This window comes from Pogoniulus pusillus, chromosome 41 (genome assembly GCF_015220805.1).
Source record: "Pogoniulus pusillus isolate bPogPus1 chromosome 41, bPogPus1.pri, whole genome shotgun sequence".
Taxonomy (NCBI): domain Eukaryota; kingdom Metazoa; phylum Chordata; class Aves; order Piciformes; family Lybiidae; genus Pogoniulus; species Pogoniulus pusillus.
Window position 1 is genome coordinate 1,305,509 of NC_087304.1, and position 18,823 is coordinate 1,324,331.

Here is an 18,823-nt window from a genome sequence, read left to right on the forward strand (position 1 = left end):
TCGCGAGACGCCCCGCGCGCTCCCGGCAGCCCCCGCGCCCGCCGCTGCCCTTCACAGCCGCCGGCATGGCGACGGCCACGACCATCATCCAGCGCCTCCGCAACTTCCTGGCGGGGGTAAGGCCGGTTCGGGCCCCGCGCCGAGCTTACCGGGCCCCGCGCCGCTGGCCCCGCGCCGAGCTTACCGGGCCCCGCGCCGCTGGCCCCGCGCTGCTGGCTCCGTTCAGCTTACCGGGCCCCGCGCTGCTGGCCCCGCCGAGCCGCCGGTGCGGGGCCGCGGCCCGCGGGTGTGCGCAGCGCCCGGCCTCGCGTGACTCGCTCTCGCCTTGCCTTGCAGCGGAACCTCCAGGCCAAGCTGGCGCTGCGCTACGAGGAGATCTCCAAGAGGTGCCGCCGGGACGGGCTGCGGGTTTCGGCGTCCGTGCCGAGACTGCTCAGCCGCAGCTGACGTGCCGGGTCCGTTGTCTGTCTAGAACCCAGCCGCCGCCGCGGCTCCCCGTGGGTCCCAGTCACAAATTCGCCGATAACTACTACTGCAGCCGGGACGGACGCCGAGAGTCGTTCCCGCCCGTCGTGGTCGTGTCGCAGCAGAAGACTCTGGCGGCAGGCGCTCAGGCTGGCAGGTGGGTCTGAGCCGGTCGGTCCCGCAGCGCTGCTGCTGTCGCTGTTCGAGTGCAGTAGGTTTGAGCCTTGTGTGACTTACACCAGAGACGCAGAACTCCTCAGTGATGGATTTCCAAGGTTGGTAGAAGAACGCTGAATTGTTTCTTTGTGTCTATCTCCCCTTGAATAAGGGAAGCGACTGGAATTTGCCTTACCGAACCTCTCTAGCACTAATTAAACCTGTCCTCCTAATTACATCCATGTCTTCATTTTCGTACTGTTTGCTAATCTATTTTCTTGTTTCTTCCTTTCCTCTACCACAGTTCAGGCTCTGCAGTGACAACAGCTGAGAAAAAGCCAGTGACACCAGGGCCACCACTTAAGAAGTGGGAAATCTCTAAAGACCAGCCCTATTTGTGAGCTGTAAGGATGGACGAGGCTGGATGTGCTGGGCACAGCTCGTCACAAAGCAGTGCTCTGAGGGGAGGCTTGTGATGGGTTTTGCAGCAGTGGTGCTCCATGGAGCTCATCAGCTGCTGCTGGCTAATAAAGAAATGTATTTAAAGCTGTGGTTATCTCCTCTCTATTCTCTCTGTTCTACTCTGTACCCCGAGTGCTGCTCCTTAACGCTTTGAGTTTTCCTGACGGAATTAGAGCACAGTACACACATGCAAGCTCTGAATTTGTAAGCTACAGCTGAGGCCTCCTTTCAGGGTGGAGCTAGGCAAACACTCCCTGGCCAAAAGAGCCCTGATGCTCTGAATTTGCGGAGAGAAGTGGCCTGCAGCATTCTTACTGCTGTAGCCGTAACTCTTCCCAATAACAACAGGTTAACTGTGCTATAGCTGTCGCTGCTGTGAGCTGTGCTAGTTACTCCAGTTGGCCTGCGCTGCTGGAGTGTAAGGTGGTTACTTTGCTCTTGCGCGGGCGGCTGGCGGCAGCATCACCTCGGTGCTCGGGTGGGAGATGTGGATGCGGCCGAAGGGAGCCGGGCGGTGGCCGCGGGGGGCCGGTCCACCAGGGGGCGCCAGAACAGCAGCTCCATGCCCAGCCGGCGGCGCACGCCTCGGGCCGGCGGGAGGGGCCTCAGGGGCCTGCGCCCCGCCCCCCGCGCACCCCATTGGCGGAGGGCAGGCCCACGCGCATGCGCCTGGCCGGCTTTATAGGGCAGCGGAGGGGGCCTGGGCCTGGGCCGGCGGCGGCATGGGCGGGCGGCGGCGGCGGCTGCGGCTGCTCCCGCTCCTGCTCCCGCTGCTGTTCCCGGCGCTGCTCCCGGCCCCGCTCCCGTCGCCTCCGCCAGGGAACGGTGAGGGGGGGCGGGGCCGGGCTCCCGCACGTGTTCGGTTCTGCTTATTGGCTCCTGCGCGCGCCCTTCGCTGCCATTGGCTGCTGCTCGGCTACGCCCGCGCGTGCGGCTCCCCTCGGGGCGGGGGGGGCTGGGGGGACCCTGGGGCTGGGGGGACCCTGGGGCAGGGGCACACTGGGTTGGGGGCACTCTGGGGCTGGGGGACGCTGGGGCTGGGGGGTTCGCGAATGCCGCAGCTACCCCGCGGCTCCTCACCCTCTGGCCGTGCCTGCAGCCTCCCTGCCTGCCTCTGGCTGCCCCTCGGAGCAGTTCCCGTGCAAGCCGGGCTCCTGCATCCGGATCGAGTGGCGCTGCGATGGGCATCCGGACTGCGATGAGGGAGAGGACGAGTGGGGCTGCGATGAGCACCTGGACTGCAGGGACGGGGAGGACGAGTGGGGCTGTGAGACGGCGACCCCGACGGAGCCGAGTCCTGCCGACGCCTGGGTGACCCCGCCGCGGAGCTCGGCAGTGCTGCCTACCGACGGCGCAGGTACGGGGCCGAGGATGCAGACTGCGGTCGGCCGGGGGTGGGCAGCGGCAGGCTGAGCCCAGTGATACCCCGGTAGAGCCATCACTGCCGTGGGTGGCCTTGCCGAGTCTGCTGCGCTGCTGGCAGCATGCTGCGGGCAGAGGAAGTGCTGCAAGGTTGACCTCACCTTGAGCTTCTTCCTGTGGAGATGCTGATGAAACCCCCCCAGGACTCCCTTGGGAAGTGCCTTTGAAATAGCTTCTTCCAGAACGTGCAGTTCTGTGGCTTCCTTCCAGCAAGGCAGTGACACTGGAGTCCACATCCACCCATCCCAGCTCCTCCCGTCTTTGAGGAGTGGGTGGACGGGAGGGAAATGGATTGGTGGAAGCACTTCTGGGCCATAAGAGTAGGATCAGAGCAGCTGTCAAGCTGACCTTCAGCACCTGCATCCCCAGGTCCACTCTTGTCTGCTGCTCTGCTCCAAGTCGTTCTGGAGCTTCCCTTGTCACAGACCTGTTGGCCAGCTGAGGGGCTGGACAGGTCCGTTGGAGCCCCAGGGGTTTCTGTGGTGCCAGGGAGCTGAAGCTCTGTGGGTGTGCAGGGGAGGGGTATTGCTGCAGACATGAGCAGCAGAGCTTGCATGTGATCTCTGCACCAGTTCATTTGGTCGGTGGGGAGATGTGCTGCATCCAGGTTGGACCTGGGGCTTCCTGGTGCCACGAGGAAAGGTTAGGATGCTGCAGCCACAGCTGGGAATTTTCCCAGCTCTCCCTGGTGCACATTTCCAGCAGGACGTTTTTTCCCCTCTGATGTGGGCTAATCACAGTAGCAGCAGATAAGGTTCTGCTACATTGAAAAAGGCCTCTTGGGGTTGGCACTCCTGAGGTGAGCTGGGCACTCAGCCAGGTGTGGGTTGGAGACTGCTCTGAGCACTGCCCATGAGGGGAGTTGGGAGCCTGGCTGATTCCTTGCTTTTTCTTGCAGAGACTTCGGGTACAGCTGTGCCTGAGGGCTCTGTGCCATCGAGGACTCAAGGCCACTTGTGGATCTTGGTTATTGCAGGTATGTGAGACCCAGAATCATGCACATGGTCCTGGGCCTGGCCTGGGGCATAGGTTGAGTATCCTGATGGAAGTGATTCCAGACTTGTGTCAGTAGTTGGTTTTGCTGGCCTGGGAGGACTAGGGCAGGCCTTGCACCTCAGCTTAATCATTCCTCTGACTTGGATGCACTGTGTCCTTGGAAAGGTCATTCCATGCAGCCTGGCACTAACTCATTTCCTCTTTCTGTCCCTTATCCTTGAGGGAAGCTGCTGATCTCTGGCTGTTGGCTAACCCTATTGAGCAGCAGAGTCCAGCCCTGGTGTCCAGGCCAAGTACTGTGAGTGGTTCTCTGCTTGTGCACTCTCCTTCCTAGTGCTCCTGAGTATCCTGGTAGCTGTGGGTTCTATTGCTGTGTGGGGTCTGTCCAAAGCAAAAAGCAGATCTGACATCTTCAGTCTTGAAAAAGCATCCAGGGAACAGCTGATACCTGACAAGAGCCAGACAGGTTCCTGTCTCTGAAGGGTGAGTTTCTTGTGCTCTGTGTCCTTGAGCCTTCTTGCTCAGTGTTCCTAGCTTCTAGAGCTTTCCCCTCTGCAAGCAGCTTTTCCCAGCTCTTCCTGCTGCTGGTTGGCCACATGCCTGGGGGTTCAGTGTGGCTTGAGGCAGCAGAGCTCTCCCCTTCCTCACAAGTCATCAGGCTTGAAGGCTCTTGCTTGACTGCAGGGGTAGCTGCATAGCCTGATGCAAGAAGGTGCTGGCTTGCTCTGGTAGTGATGAATTGTCTCTGTCCGTCCTGTGCTGCCCAAGAGCACTGAGCCCTCCTGCTCATCTTCTGGTGTGGGTTGTTTCCCTCAGCTTTGCACAAAGTGCAGTCAAACCAGTCCCTTCCCAGAGGCCTGTCAACAGCCAGGTGTCCTTGTGTTCCTGTAACAGGGCTCTTTGCCGTGAGGTGATGAGATGGCACTCACCTGGTGTCCCTCCTGCTCACCACAGAGGCTGACTTCATCGGACATAAGCTCTCCAATCTGGCTTCCTGCACTGGAATAACAAGAGGATGCTCCCCTTAGAAATGGGCCTTAGATGGTAGGACCACTTTGGCCCTGGAAGCAGCACAGAACCTGCCCTGGTGCAGTGAAATCAGCTCTCACAGCAGTGGCAGACATTTCTTCCTCCTTCCTGCCTCTAGGGGCTGGTGCTGCCAGGTCTCACCAATGTGGCCTTGGACACAGATTTTACTCTCCACGATAGAGACAGGCACTAGGTGCTCCTGTTTCCTCTCAACTGTTTCGTTCCACTTCCAGCCAAGAGACCTTTTACCAACTGCCACGTTCTTCCCCCTGGATTTCGTCAGAACAGGGACTCCCTCATCCATTTCATCAGGAGCTGAGTGACTCCACAGGGATCAGCCAGCCTGTTTGTGCTGCTGTTTTGGGGCTGCTCAGTCCCTCCTGCAGGAAGCATGTGCTGACAGGTCAACCACGAGGGTCAGCATTGAAAAGCTTCTGTCTGCTGGGGCCTTGCCAAGCTGCCACCCAGAATCAGCGTGGGGCAAGCAGCTTCTCCTCACACTCCCTTCCAGCAAGGTCTGTGCACTTCCCACCCCAGTGCTGAGCCCTGGATGTTGTTTCTCTGTCACTATTCAAAGTGCCTTCCTTAAGATTCTTCTGACATGAATGGTGTCCCTCAAGTGTCTGTAGCTGTCTTCGTCAGTGTTGTGTTCAGTGGGGTCAAGTGCTCAGCAGGTTTGTGAGTGACACCAAGCTGAGTGCTGCAGTTGATTTGCTTGGGAGATGGGATCCAGGCAGAGAGGGCTTCAGGCTGGAGGGGTGGGCCCATGAAGTGCAGTAAGGTCATGTGCAAGGTCCTGTGCCTTGGCTGGGACAATCCATGGGGAAGAGAAGGCTCCAGGGAGATCCTGTTGTGTCTTTTCAGTAATATAAATAGTGACTAAAGATGCAATTAAAGGAGGCTTGGGAGGAAGGTGGAGAGAGGCTTTTTACCAGGGCATGTAGTGGCAGGACCAGGGACAACGGTTGTAAACTGGAAGGGGGTGGACAAAGATCGGACATGAGGAAGAAATCTTTGCCACTGAGGGTTGTGAAGCCCTAGCCCAAGTTGCCCAAAAGTGTGGTAAATGCCCCATGCCTGGAGACATTTGAGGGGAGGTTGGAAGGGCTCTGAGCAATTTGCTCTAGTTGCAGATGTCCCTGCTGGCTGCAGGGGGGTTGGAAATAGATGACTTTTAAAGGTCCCTTCCCACCCAAACCGTTCTGTGTTTCTGTGAGGTTTGGAGTGTTTGGTTTTGTTCTTTGGGTTCGTTTGTTTGCTTTCAGCTTGCAGTAACTCATGTCTTGGATCAGACATGGCCTGTGCACTGGAGCCTCTCTGCAGCTCCCTGAGCAGCTCCCTGCTGTGCACTTCTCAGGAGAGCTGACAGGGGGGGAAGGAGATTACTGACCTGTGCCTCTAGGTCAGTGCTGGCCACATGCTCCTTGCACAGCTTCACTAAGTGCACAGATGCTAAAAAGCTGCTGCCCAGGCTGCTGAGTTCTCTGCCTTAAAGGTGAGGCTTTGCCCTGCCAAGCAGGAGCCTTCACTTGCTGGCTGCTATGGGTGTGCTGATGAGCCCCACCAAAGACTGCTCCGTGTGCTGGGGAGCTCTGAGTTCCTCCAGTGCTGCTATTTTTAGTTCCAGCCCAAGAGGTCCCTTGCAGGGGTGCACACAACCTTGCTTCTGTTCCCATAGGGATGAGTGGAGAGAGTTGTTGGTGAAGCACAGAGGGGAATAAAGAATCTGAAACCAACGACTGATGCATTTTTCATTCCTTACGTTTATCCACTTGCTTAAATTCTGTAGCTGGGAGGAGGAGGGAGGCTGCATCACCTCTGGATTCTCACATGCTGCGAGGGTGGTGGGTGGGCTGCCAGGGGCAGGTAGGGAAAGCAAGGTCTGCTGTGCCTGCCTGGGACTGGAGTGACTACAGCACATGTCAGAAAACGTGGAATAAAGGGAGCAGAGTGACAGGAAAGATGAAATGAAGGGAGCAGAGTGGCATAAAAATGAAATGAAGGGAGCAGAGTGACAGGAAAAATTAAATGAAGGGAGCAGAGTGTGTGAGGACAAGAAGCAGCTACTGCTGGCACCAAGAGGTGCAGAACATGACAAGGGAAGAACCTGAGAAATCTCAGTGTCTGAATTTGTTCCTTATTCATCAGAGCTAGTGAAAGGAGAGGGGCATGCAGCAGGGTGGGAAGGTGATCCCAGCAGGAAGGGGCTGAGGCAGGGCTAATAGAGCTGCTTGTGCTGTCAGGACCATGTGGCAGAGGTCAGCTGTCAGCAGCCTGTCCCAGATCATCCTCTTAGCTGGAGCTGTTGAGCTGAGATGTCCTATTCCATGACACAGGGCAGAGCCCCTTGCTCTGTGCAGTCAGGAGCAGGGCTGGGGGCACACTGAGCAGGCTCAGCCTCTTCCCCCTGCAAGCTCCTGCAGGTTTTGCTCGCTGATCCCTGAGCTGTTCCAGGGCTGAAAGAAACGATTCTTTTTCTTATGGGTCTTGTGCCAGAACTCGGGGCTGTGTTTGTGACAGCAGCTTCCCTCCTTCTGTCGTGTGCCAGAAGTGTTTTTGTTGTCCTAATCCCCAGGCTCGGGGACTTCAATGGTGGTGGAGCCTGAGCTGCTTTCCGGCCTGGGAGCAGCTCTGTGCTCCAGGTCCCTCTGCTTGGTTACATCAATTCGTGGAAATCATTGTGGTGCTCTGCATGCTGAGCTCAGGTCGTGTCCCAGATGTTTAGTTTTGATTCCACTTTTAACTTTCAGCTCCAAAGGATTGTTTCCTTCTCTTCTCTCTCTGTAGCTCAGGGGATTTGGGCTGCATGTTTGCATTTCCAGTGTCGCCTTCCACCTTCCTGCCCTGCTGGTGGGAGCACTGCTGAAGGCTGCTGTGGCGAGCAGGTGGCACAGGGCAGTGGTGCAGGAGCAACTGTCACGTTGGGGATCTGCTCAGGCACTGAGTGAAGGGTCAGATGGTTCCTTCACCTCTTCCCCTGTCAGTCTGGGTGCTGAGGGCTCAGCTGCGAGGTGATAGCCACTTCCCTGCCCTGCCCTGCAACAGCTGATGGGGCAGGGGCAGCTGCTTAAGGAGTGGCCACTGCCAAGAGCAGCATCTGCCATGGGGGTACAAAGCTGATGAAATCCTGCCTGTCTGCACCTCCCTGTGCTGCCAGGGCAGGCTGTCAGGGTCACATCAAGGCAAGCCCCCTTCAACTTGCCATGGTGGATGCCCTGCTTGGAAAGAGGGTGGCATGCAAGAGCAAACAGCTAGTAAGAGCAGCCCAAGGGAGGAGAGGTGCAGGCTGGAAATAGTCCCTTACATAAAGGGTGCTTCAAGCTCATTATGTTCTTAAGGAGCCGACACTTGGCCGCCTCCGACTCCGGGTGCAAATCACAATCTGATCAGCAATCGGCTTTGGGACCCTGGCAGGTGCCACATGGCACCATGACACAGCCAGTGCCCCTTGGGCAGCAGCTCACCACTGCTCCTCTGAGCCCACAGCACTTCTCCCATCGCTGTGCAGCCGGCGGCAGCATTCCCATGGAGCCGGAGCTGCCATCCCCCAGCCCCTAGGGGGAATCGGGGCCTCAGAGGGCCGGGCAGCATGAGGCAGCTGGCAGAGAGACGTGCCAGTCTCTCGGCCAGCCTCAAGATCGGGGACCGGCAGGGCTGCTGCCACAGGACGCCAGAGGAGGAGGAAGTCCACATCCCCTTTGCACAGGACAGCCTGGTGAAGCGATGGAGCTCCATGCAGAACGTGGCAGATATGGGCCAGGAGGAGAGCAAAGCTCCCATCCAAAGGAACAAGTTCCTGCTCAACATTAACGTGGGTGGCAAACTGTTCCAGATCGCCTACAAGGTGGCAGCCCAGTACCCCATCACCAGGCTGGGCAAGATGGCCCTTTGCACAGACCCCATGAAGAAGCTGCAGCTCTGCGACGACTACTCGGTGCAGAGGAATGAGTACTTCTTTGACAGGGACCCTTCCATCTTCCACTACGTCTTCCACTTCTACCGCAGCGGAGTGCTGTGGGTGATGGACGAGATGTGCCCCAGCAACTTCGTGGAGGAGATCGAGTACTGGGGGATCCACATGAAGTACAGCCAGCGCTGCTGCCGCATCCTCTTCGAGGAGAAGCAGGACGAGCTCAGCGAGTACCTGAAAATAGAGAAGGAGCTGGAGGCAGAACTGGAGCCCCTGGACTCAGCGAGGCACTTTAAGGGCAAATTCCTGGGGCGGTTCCGGGGCATGGTCTGGGACCTGATCGAGAACCCCTACTCCTCGGTCGCGGCTAAGATCATCGCTGTCATGTCCAGCCTCTTCGTGCTCATCTCCATCGTCAGCATGACGCTGAGCACGGTGGAGGAGATGCAGCACAAGACAGGGAAGGTGTGGATGGAGCAGCTGGAGATGGTCTGCGCCATCTTCTTCACCTCCGAGTACCTCATGCGGCTCATCTCCTCCACCAGCCTCAAGAACTTCCTGCGCGCGGCGTTCAACGCGGTGGACCTGGTGGCCATCCTGCCCTTCTACATCCAGGTCCTCTTCGAGAACCTGGACGAGGCAGACACGCTCTACCACGAGGAGCTGCACAAGGTGGAGAACGTCAGCAAGCTGGGCAAAGTCCTCAAGCTCATCAAGCTGATGAGGATCTTCCGCATCCTCAAGCTGGCACGCCACTCCACCGGCCTGCGGGCCTTCGGCTTCACCATGCGCCAGTGCTACCAGCAGGTCTGCTGCCTCTTCCTCTTCATCGCCATGGGGGTCTTCACCTTCTCTGCCCTCATGCACTCGGTGGAACACGACGTGCCAGGCACCAGCTTCACCAGCATCCCCTACGCGTGGTGGTGGGCAGCGGTAAGGCCTGAGCCCCTTCTCCCAGGAAGGGCTGCAGTGGGGCTCTGGGTAGGGGCTGCCCTGGCACCCGCGGGGTTCAGGGACTCCTCAGAGAATCAAAAGTGGTGGGGTGGGATGGTGGGACAGAGGTGGAATGATGGGACAGGTGGGATGGTGGGACAGAGGTGGAATGATGGGACAGGTGGGATGGTTGGACAGAGGTGGGATGGTGGGACAGAGGTGAGATAATAGGGCAGAGGTGGGGCAGTGGGACAGAGGTGAGATGATGGGACAGGTGGGATGGTTGGACAGAGGTGGGATGGTGGGACAGAGGTGAGATAATAGGACAGAGGTGGGATGGTGGGACAGAGGTGGAATGATGGGACAGGTGGGATGGTTGGACAGAGGTGAGATAATAGGACAGAGGTGGGATGGTGGGACAGAGGTGGAATGATGGGACAGGTGGGATGGTGGGACAGGAGTGAGATGGTGGGACAGAAGTGGGATAATAGGACAGAGGTAGGAGGATGGGACAGAGGTGAGGTGATGGGACAGGTGGGATGGTTGGACAGAGGTGGGATAATAGGACAGAGGTGGGATGGTAGGACAGAAGTGGTGGCCTGGGAACCTCCAGGCCTGAGCTGGTGACAAGGAGGTGTGACTCAGTCCAGGCTTTACTTTGTCATGGGACCAAGTGTTGGGTTGATGTGAGACAGCCAGCCAGGACACTGCTGCAGCCTGGCTGGGCTCAGGAAGGGATCAGAGCCTGTGACCTGGGTCTGCATGCAAGAACCAAGGAAACAGAATCATAGAATGGTCTGGGTTGGAAGTGACCTCTAAAGGTCACTCAGTCCAACCCCCCCCCTGCAGTCAGCAGGGACATCCTCAACTACATCAGACTGCCCAGAGCTCTATCGAACCTCACCGTGAGTATCTCCAGGGCTGGGGCCTCAGCCACCTCCCTGGGCAACCTGTTCCACTGTTCCACTACCCTCCTGGTGCAGAACTTGTTCTTCACATCCAACCTCAATCTGCTCTGCTCTCATTTCAAACCATTGCCCCGGTCCTGTCACTGCAGGCCTTTAAGAACAGTGTCCTTCAGGCACTGGGAAGTCATTATTAGGCATCCCTAGAGCCTTCTCTTCTCCAGCCCCAGCTCCCTCAGCCTGTCCTCACAGCAGAGCTGCTCCAGCCCCTTGATCATTTTTGTGGCCTCCATTCAGTCCATGTCCTCCCTGCACTGAGGGCTCTGGAGCTGGATGCAGTGACCTGGTCACACCATGCCCCAGCCCGTCCTGGCAGAGAGCACAGGCTGGGATGTGCTGCAGGGGGGGATGGGAGCCCTGCTTGTGCTGGGAGCCAGCAGCTCTGCTGAGCCCAGTGCCGTGCTCAGCCTGGGATTGGCTCGCAGAGGAGCAGCAGCTACAGCACTTGAGAGCCAGAGGCAACATGGGCAGATTAAATGGCCCCACAGATCTGCTCTTATAATCCCCCTTGGCCACCACAGGCTCCCTGCCCCTAATCCAACCCTCCCTGGGGAAGTGCAAAGTCACTTGGCAAAGTCACCAGCCTGGAGCACTCAGCCACCGCCGGCAGGTCCTGCCCTGGCCAGCATGGCTCCAGCCAAGCCAGACCTCTGCCTCAGCCCCCCCTGTCCTGGCAGTCCTGCTCCCCTCCAGGAGCATTCCGGGCCAGTGGCTCCGTTTCCCTTGGAGGGAGGGACCAGGAAGCTTCGTTCCTGTGGGAATGGGCAGCTTAGGGCCAGGAAGCAGCAGAGCCCTGCTCGGTGGGGGCAGGAAGCTGCAGCAGACAGGTTGGCTCCTGGGGACACTTCAGCTCGGTGGTGCCCAGCTGCTGGTGAGGAGATCCGTGGAAAGGGCAGGAGGGAGCAAGGAGCCTTGCCGCTGGCCTCTGCTCTTGGGGCCCTTGCCTTGGACTGCCCAAGCCCGCTGGGTGCAGCCAGGGGAGCCGAGCATGGCCTGAGGGCTGCTGCAGCAGGCAGAGCCGAGCTGGCCACAGCCAAGGGCTATGCCATCGCCAGGTGCTGGCCTCACACTGGGGCGGAGGGAGTAGAGCCCATCAAGGGCAGGCAGCGTCTGCTGCGCTTGCTCAGGAGGGATTTTATCCTCTCCCCTCCTCTCCCAGGTCAGCCTCTCCACCGTGGGCTACGGAGACACCGTGCCCGACACGGTGCTGGGCAGGATGGTGGCGTTTGCCTGCATCTCCTTTGGCATCATCCTCAACGGCATGCCCATCTCCATCCTCTACAACAAGTTTTCTGACTACTACGCCAAGCTGAAGGCACACGAGATCGAGAGCAGCCAGTCGCTGAAGCTGTCCCGGCGGATCCGGCTGAAGGAGCGAGTGCTGCGGAAGCTGTCCGAGTGCTACAGAGCCGACCCCCGCCCCCCGCGCTGACCCCCGCCTGCCCCCGGGCACCCCTCCGCCCTGACCTGCTCTGCCCTCCAGCCTGGCCACCCCTCGGCAGCTCCTGGCCACAGCTCCGGCAGGATCCAGGTGAAGCTGCTGCCGTGCAGGTGCCCCTGCCAGCCTGGGCTGGCTGCAGGGATGAAGTGGCTGCGGTGAGCTCCCTCGGTGCCACCTGCTGGGCTCTGCTGTGCACAGAGCGGTCGGTAAAGGACCAGCTAAGGAGCAGGCTGCGTGGCCAAGGCAGGTTGTCTGGATGTCACGGTCTGGGCATGGGGCACTCTGAGGACACAACTGGTGAGATGCACAGGGCTGGACTCTGTCACCTCTCTGTGGACACCCATGATGAGCTCAGCCCAGTGTGGCACCAGTGCAGGTGCTGCTCCTGGGCTGGGTGAGACACACACAGGCTCCTCCATCCAGGCAGTGGCCCAGGATCCCACAACTCCTTCCCAGATTAACAGATTTCTTACCTTCCCTGGCAGCTTGGGGGCATGGTCCTGGCTCAAGATGCTGCTGGGAAGCATTAGGCACTCTGGGGGTGCAGAGCTGGTGGCCCCAGCACCCCCAGGAACAGGCAGTTAATAAAGCAGGTCACAACCACTCATTGTCCTGGATGCTTGCACAGCCTCTGTGTAATGCAGCAAACTGCTGCTGGTAGCCCAGGGCTGGGGCCGGGGGCTGATGTCTCCCCGGGACTCACAAGCACCTCTCCTGCCCATTGGTGGGACACTGAGGCTCATGTAGGGTGCAGCTGAGCCTGTCTGCATGATGGCTTTGGGGTGAGGTGCCTGGGTCTGGGTGCTCAGACATCTGTGTGTGCTCAGCATGAAGCAGTTGGCTCTGTCCTGTGCTCACATCCTGGTGGCATTGTGGGACAGAGGGGAAGGGTTTGTCACCCAGTGTGGAACCACATCTAATCAGTGAGTTCCTGGGTGGGGATTCACTCCTGCCTTGGATGGGATGGGTAGAAGGGCCTCATCCTGCAGGGCAGGCAGTGGTGAGGAAGGGCCAACCACTGCTGGTGCTGCTCTCAGGTGAGTGCCCCCCAGGCCTGAGTGGGATTTGGTCACTTGCAAGCTGGGTTTGTTGATAAAGAGCTGCTGGGGAGTGACTTTTATGCCTGAAACCACAATGCAGCTGCTGCTTTTGAAAGTGTTGGAAAGAGGCTGGATGGGGCTGGGTCCTCTGTCAGGGGCTGCCACACTCTCATCAAGTCCTGCATTGCAGGGGACAAGGGGGCTGTGCCAGATGGTGCAAAATGAGGACCCCATCCTCTGACCTCAGGCCCTAAACCCTCTCCCCAGCACCAACCTGACCTCCAGGGTTGGCCAGCTGTGGTTTTCACCCCATAGCTCCTCCACAAGGAACCTTCACCCCAGGCATGGCACAGCCTCCTCTGGCCACCTTCACCCAGAACTGACCTTCCCCAACATCCAGCTGCTCTGGCAGCACCACTTTGGGGCATTTCTACATCCCTCCTCAATCCCAAACACTATCACTGCATCTCCCCTACGTGTCCCCACCTGCCTGGGATCCCTCAGCCTCCCACCCCCACTGTGAGCTGGCTGATGGGTCCTGAGCTCATTCGTCTTCCAAGGAACAGGGCTCAGCATCCAAACCTTGCCCTGACCCCAGGGGCTGTGCTGTGGCTGCATCTTCAGCACCCTCCCTGTGCCCACAGGCTGTTTGCTCTCCCTCGGCCAGCCCCATCCCAGGCACTGGCACCAGCAGCAGCCCCTCGGAGAGCATCACCTTTAATAGTTCCTCTGCAGTCACTTCGCATCACCCAGCACAGAACTGTACAGACATTTACAGGACCCATGTGGGCAGGGTCTGGCATATATTAGTGCTCTTGCTATGTACATATGGTACAGCCTGTGGGCAGCCTCTGCGTGGGCAGGGGACCTGCACCCCACACAGGGCACCCCCAAGTGGAGCTGCTGCCGAGTCCCATGGGCTCATTCCGCTCGATTTGATCGCAGCTTGGCCCTGAGCCTTCCCGGGCACTAGCAGGGCTGATGCCACCCAGAGCTGGGCACCCCCTTGCTTCGCTTGCCCCGGGCTCTTTTAGAGGGCTTTGTGGGACGGAGACTCCCGCGGAGGTGCTCCAGAGGGAGTGGGAGCAGCCTCCCCTGTGGCAGCGCCTCCCTCTTGCTGCTCCCCCGCCTCAGTGGCAGCCGCAGCTCCCCGCCACCATGTCGTCGTACTGCTTCAGCACCACGTTCTCGTCGTCGTCGAAGTAGAGCAGGTTGATGGAGTAGAGCTTGTCGGGCACGCAGCAGGGGCTGCTGACGCCCTCGCTCAGCTTGAGGGCGTTGATGATGGACTGCACGGTGGCGTGGTTGGTGGGGCGCATGTTCTCGCCCAGCGGGAAGGGGCAGGAGCCCTTGCAGTGGTAGGCATTGTACCCCCGGGGGGAGATGATCCACCCGGACCAGCCGATCTCCTCGAAGTCCACGGACAGGGGATGCTTCTGGCAGGGCTGCAGCCGGTCCAGGGAGCGTGTGCTGCGCAGCCCACTCAGCCTGGGCACGGGCATCTCGGCGGGGACCACGGGAGCCTGAGGCTGCACATCTGCCAGAGAGGAGCAGGCGATGCATTAACCACCATCACATGGGCCTGGGAGGAGGGAGAAGGAGGTGCAGACACCCCCAGGCCCGGGACCCCACCCCGCAGGTTTTTGTCTTGGCTGCCTGGTGCAGTGAGCCCTTCAGTCACAGCCTGGCACCAGCCCAAGCAGAGCCATCAGGAGATGACAACCTCATAGCCCCATGGCCACACTCACCACAGGATCAGACAGGGTGTCAGGGGTTGGAAGGGACCCTAAGAGATCATCCCTGCCAAAGTAGGACCATACAATCTAGCTCAGGAACACATCCAGACAGGCCTTGAAGGTCTCCAGAGAAAAAGACTCCAAAGCCTCTCTGGGCAGCCTGTGCCAGGGCTCTGGGACCCTTCCAGGCACGAAGTTGCCCCTTGTGCTGAGCTGGAACCTCCTGTGCTGCAGCTTCCATCCATTGCTCTTTGTCCTGTGCCAGGGAGCAGTGAGCAGAGCCTGTCCCCCTGCTCCTGACCCCCAGCCTCAGAGATTTATAGACATCACCTCTCAGTCCTCTGCTCTTCAGACCAGAAATCCCCAGGTTCCTCAGCCTCTCCTCACCAGGCAGGCTCCAGTCCCCTCACCATCCTCAGAGCCCTCCCTTGGACTCTCTTCAGTAGATCCCTGTCCCTCTTCAACTGGGGAGCCCCAGACTGAAGCCAGTACTCAAGATGAGGTCTCAGCAGGGCAAAGTAGAAGGGGCAGGAGAACCTCCCTGGATCTGCTGGACACACTCTGTTCAATGCCCCCTAGGCTCCCAATGGTCTCTTGACCCCCAGGGCACATTGCTGCCCATGGATGTTCTCCAGCACTCCCAGGTCTCTCTCCCCAGGGCTGCTCTCCAGCAGTCACCTCCTAGCCTGGACTGCTGATGTTTATTATTGCTGCCCAGGGCAAACAAAATCCAGCTTTCCCTGTGCAAGCCTGCACCCCTGCACTGAGCAAACCAGAAAGCAGCTGGCCTTTCCCTCTGGCTTCAGAAGAGATTTGAAGGGGCTCATGTCTGGGTAGCACCTCAGCACCCTAAGGATGAGTGATGGTGGCATGGAGGGAGCTGTGCCAGGGTGTGTGGGACCCACCTGGGAAGTCAGCCATGGGCAAGGATGCTCCTCGGCGCCCATCATCCGTGAACAGGACCAGCATGGGCTTCTTGCTGTCATGGTGGTCCATGCTGGATGCAAACTGCAGTGGTGGGGGGTCAAGTGGGCTCCCGTCCACGCCCTGGACTGTCACCAGCAAACCCTGGTTGCTGTGTTCATCTTCGGTCCAGTCTCGCACCTGGGGAACCAAAGCAGTGTCACCACAGCCAGGCCAGGCACCGTGCTGGTGTTTTCAGGGCAGACCCAGTGCCTTGCCAGCAGTGGGGCAGTGTGAACCCCCCATGGCCACACTCCATCTCCCAGACATGGAAGGTGCTCAGGGGCTGCAGCACATTGGACAACTGAGCAGGAGTCAGCACCAGGATTATGGAATCATAGAACTACAGGATTGTTTTGGTTGGAAAAGGCTTCCAAATCATCTGGTGCAACCAGCAACCCAACCCCTCCATGGCCACTGAAACCACAGCCCCAGGTGCTATGGCCACATCTTTCTGAAACACCTCCAGGGACAGGGACTCCACTACCTCCCGGGGCAGCCTGTGCCAATCCCTGACCACTCCTGAGGCAAAGACATTTTTTTCCTCATCTCCAACCTAACCCTCCCCTGGCACAATTTCAGGACATTTCTATCCCCTGATCCTAGGGAGCAGAGCCCAACCCCCACCTGACTGCAGCATCCTCTCAGGAAGCTGTAGAGAGCAATGAGGTCTCTCTCAGCTTCCTCTTCTCCAGACTAAACACGCCCAGGTCCCTCAGCTGCTCCTCCCCAGCCCTGTTCTCCAGACCCTTCCCCAGTTTTGTTGCCCTTCTTTGGAGTAGAGCAGTGGGGCTGGTGTGAGGCAGGACAGAGAAGCCTACCAGGGCTCTCAGCAGGGCTCCTAACCCCTTCTAGAGGCTGCATCCCCCCAAGCTGCTGCAGACGCAGATAGAGAATCAGCGGCTGAAAGGCTGCTGGCAGTGAAATGGGTTTTTAAAAGCTCCTGCAGCAACCTCCAGGGCTGCCTTTGTGCCACCCAACCGGAGGAAAAGCAACTCACAGCCTCTGTGATGGCAAAGACCTCCCAGCCCGAGCCCTGCAGCGGGACGAGTCTGGCTGCCAGCAGCTTCTTCGCTCCTGGCGCATCCACCTGGCCCTGCAGCACCTGGTAGATGGTGACCTGGGGAAGGCAGCAAAGGGCAGTCAGCACCCAGCGCGTCCTGCCAAGGGGAAAGACCCGGGCCAGGTGCCACCGGACAAAAACGGTGGGAGATGGAGTTGTCAGCCTGAGTTTGTGACAGCCTGTGGGTGTCTGGCTGGTGTCTGTACAAACCAGAAGCCGCCAGGGTTGGATCACCCTGCGGAGCAACTGCAGGGCGCCAGTGACATCTCCAGGCGCGAACTGGCCATAACCCCACCCCCACTCCCATGCACATCCTGCCGCCATCCCCGTGTCCATCCAGACACCACCCTCAAACTGTCCTGCCCCTGTCCCCCTCCTCACCTGGCAGAAGTGATGCCTTTGGGGCCTGTCGGTGACCCTTGGCCAGAGGCGGAAGAGATGCAGCTCTGCCGTCAGGATCTTCTCGTTCTTGGCCACGCTGGAGAGGATGAAGAGGAACCTCATCTTCTCACTGTGAGCTGGAGGGAAGGATGGGTTGAAGAGTGGAGCCAAACCACGGGTGGCACCTTCGCCGGCCACACTTGGCCCCTTCCTGCAGTCCCATCCCCAGCAACACAGGGACCTCCCCCCCTTACTTTTATCCAAGAAGCTGCGGACTGTGTTGCCCTCCAGGATGTCAGGGTTCTTGGTGACGCCGTCTGCGTTGGCAACAGTGTTGAATAGATCCACCATGTACTGGGGGGGCTGCTTGAAGTGTGCCGGAGGGGGTGGAGGGTCCTCCATGCCAAAGACTTCCAGCAGCCTCTTCAGTGCCTCAGCGCGGCGGTTCCCCGCACCAGCCGGGCTCGGGCAGGTCGGCTTGGCCAGGGCCAGCAGCAGCAGAATGGTCCCCAGCATGGCTCTGCGGTCCCTGACTCAGCTCTGCTCCCTCCTCCCTCCCCGACCCTGCCTTTATAACTGGCTGGAAAGATGGAGTGGAGTCAAATATGCACAAGAGCAATCAGGAAGGCAAAGAGAGCTAATTGCCCTGCTAACAAGGTGTGAAGCTGGCTCCCGGCACCCAGTACACAGGCGGGAGGAGAGGACAGGACAGCTCACCCCGGCTCTGCCGAGCTGGAGGGGACATGGGGTGGCTGCGGCCACACGGCCCCTCAGCACGGCCTGGCCGGGTCAGTCTGCTCCCCGCAGGAGGCTAACTGGTTTTTAATGATGGCTTTAATGGGACAAACGGGAGCGCCTTTGTGTGGGGAACGCAGCCTCGGCAGCCCAGCGGGCTGGACCTGCCCCCTTCCCGTCCCTGTCCCCACGCTGTGGTCACTGCCCAGAGCCGGGAGCATCAGTGGGGCTCCGTGTCACTCTCCCGTGTCCCTGCCCCATGTTCATGTGCCCAGGAACCCTTCGGACAGCAGGGGCAGCCCAGACTGCGGGTCTCCAGCACTTCCCACCGCAACACCTGCACCGAGGAGCCCGGGGAGCACGGAGCACGCTGCCACCCGGCTTCCAGCAGAGCATCTCAGCAGCAGCACAAGGAACCAAACCCAAAAATACGGGTTTTGTTTAAAAGATCAGCCAGCTGGCTTCCTGGGGATTAAAAGGCATGTGGTGCTAATTCCTGCTCCGTGCTAGTATCACGAGAGCCCTTTGGGCTCTGGATGATGGGATGAAGCCAATTTTTTTGCTCTTATTCCCCAGTCACAGACAGTCTGGGCTGGTGGAAGTGGAGGTGTTGACACAGTGCACCTGGGCTCTCTATTTGCCATTTGTTTAGTGCCATGTGGCTGAACAGAAGAAAGGAGCCCCACGGGCATGGACTCTGCTCTCACCTTCCCCTCTCTCCTGGCTCCTCTGTCCCCGCAGGCATCAGCCAAAGGGTTTGCAGGCCAGCGCGACAGGAGATGAGTCAAAGGCTACTTGCACAGTCGGTGTTTGTAAGTTATGAGTCTAGAGGACAAGTCCTGTGAGAAGATGCTGAGTGGAATGGGATTGCCTAGGCTGCAGGAGGCCGAGGGGAGACCTCATTGCTCTCTACAGCTCTCTGAAGGAAGGCTGGAGCCAGGCAGGGGCTGGTTTCTTCTCCCTAGGATCAGGTGATAGAAGGAGAGGGAACGTCTGAAATGGTGCCAGGGCAGGGTTAGGTTGGAGATGAGGGAAAATTTCTTTGCTGCAGGAGTGGTCAGGGATTGGCACAGGCTGCCCAGGGAGGTGGTGGAGTCCCCATCCCTGGAGGTGATCCAGAAAGGTG

General features: G+C 59.1%; 4 protein-coding genes across 7 annotated transcripts; 3 read left to right on the top strand and 1 right to left on the bottom strand.

Annotated features, from left to right (window-relative positions):
• The first annotated feature begins 1 nt into the window (after position 1).
• NDUFA7 (NADH:ubiquinone oxidoreductase subunit A7) lies at positions 2-1,167 on the top strand. The gene is made up of 4 exons (XM_064175308.1): positions 2-116; positions 337-386; positions 473-622; positions 926-1,167. The coding sequence occupies exons 1-4, from the start codon at positions 66-68 to the stop codon at positions 1,020-1,022; spliced, it is 348 nt and encodes a 115-aa protein (XP_064031378.1). The 5' UTR covers positions 2-65; the 3' UTR covers positions 1,023-1,167.
• Positions 1,168-1,412: 245 nt separating this feature from the next.
• CD320 (CD320 molecule) lies at positions 1,413-6,266 on the top strand. Of its 4 annotated transcripts, none has more exons than XM_064175312.1 (5): positions 1,413-1,908; positions 2,183-2,440; positions 3,404-3,481; positions 3,724-3,799; positions 4,396-6,266. In XM_064175312.1, exons 1-5 carry the CDS (start codon positions 1,569-1,571, stop codon positions 4,460-4,462), a joined length of 819 nt encoding a protein of 272 aa, XP_064031382.1. In that variant the 5' UTR covers positions 1,413-1,568; the 3' UTR covers positions 4,463-6,266. The 4 variants fall into 4 exon arrangements, with proteins under 4 accessions (XP_064031382.1, XP_064031383.1, XP_064031381.1 ...); XM_064175313.1 differs by having other exon boundaries at positions 3,729-3,799; XM_064175311.1 differs by lacking the exon at positions 3,724-3,799 and adding an exon at positions 3,836-3,984 and having other exon boundaries at positions 4,396-4,485.
• A 77-nt stretch (positions 6,267-6,343) lies between these two features.
• Positions 6,344-12,374, top strand: LOC135192296 (potassium voltage-gated channel subfamily V member 2-like). The gene is made up of 2 exons (XM_064175310.1): positions 6,344-9,373; positions 11,498-12,374. The coding sequence occupies exons 1-2, from the start codon at positions 8,120-8,122 to the stop codon at positions 11,768-11,770; spliced, it is 1,527 nt and encodes a 508-aa protein (XP_064031380.1). The 5' UTR covers positions 6,344-8,119; the 3' UTR covers positions 11,771-12,374.
• Positions 12,375-13,531: 1,157 nt separating this feature from the next.
• On the bottom strand, positions 13,532-17,515 carry LOC135192097 (bone morphogenetic protein 2-like). The gene is made up of 5 exons (XM_064174955.1): positions 17,217-17,515; positions 16,963-17,099; positions 16,519-16,638; positions 15,461-15,659; positions 13,532-14,356 (listed from the first exon to the last, which is right to left on the bottom strand). Exons 1-5 carry the CDS (start codon positions 17,476-17,478, stop codon positions 13,950-13,952), a joined length of 1,125 nt encoding a protein of 374 aa, XP_064031025.1. The 5' UTR covers positions 17,479-17,515; the 3' UTR covers positions 13,532-13,949.
• Positions 17,516-18,823: the final 1,308 nt, after the last annotated feature.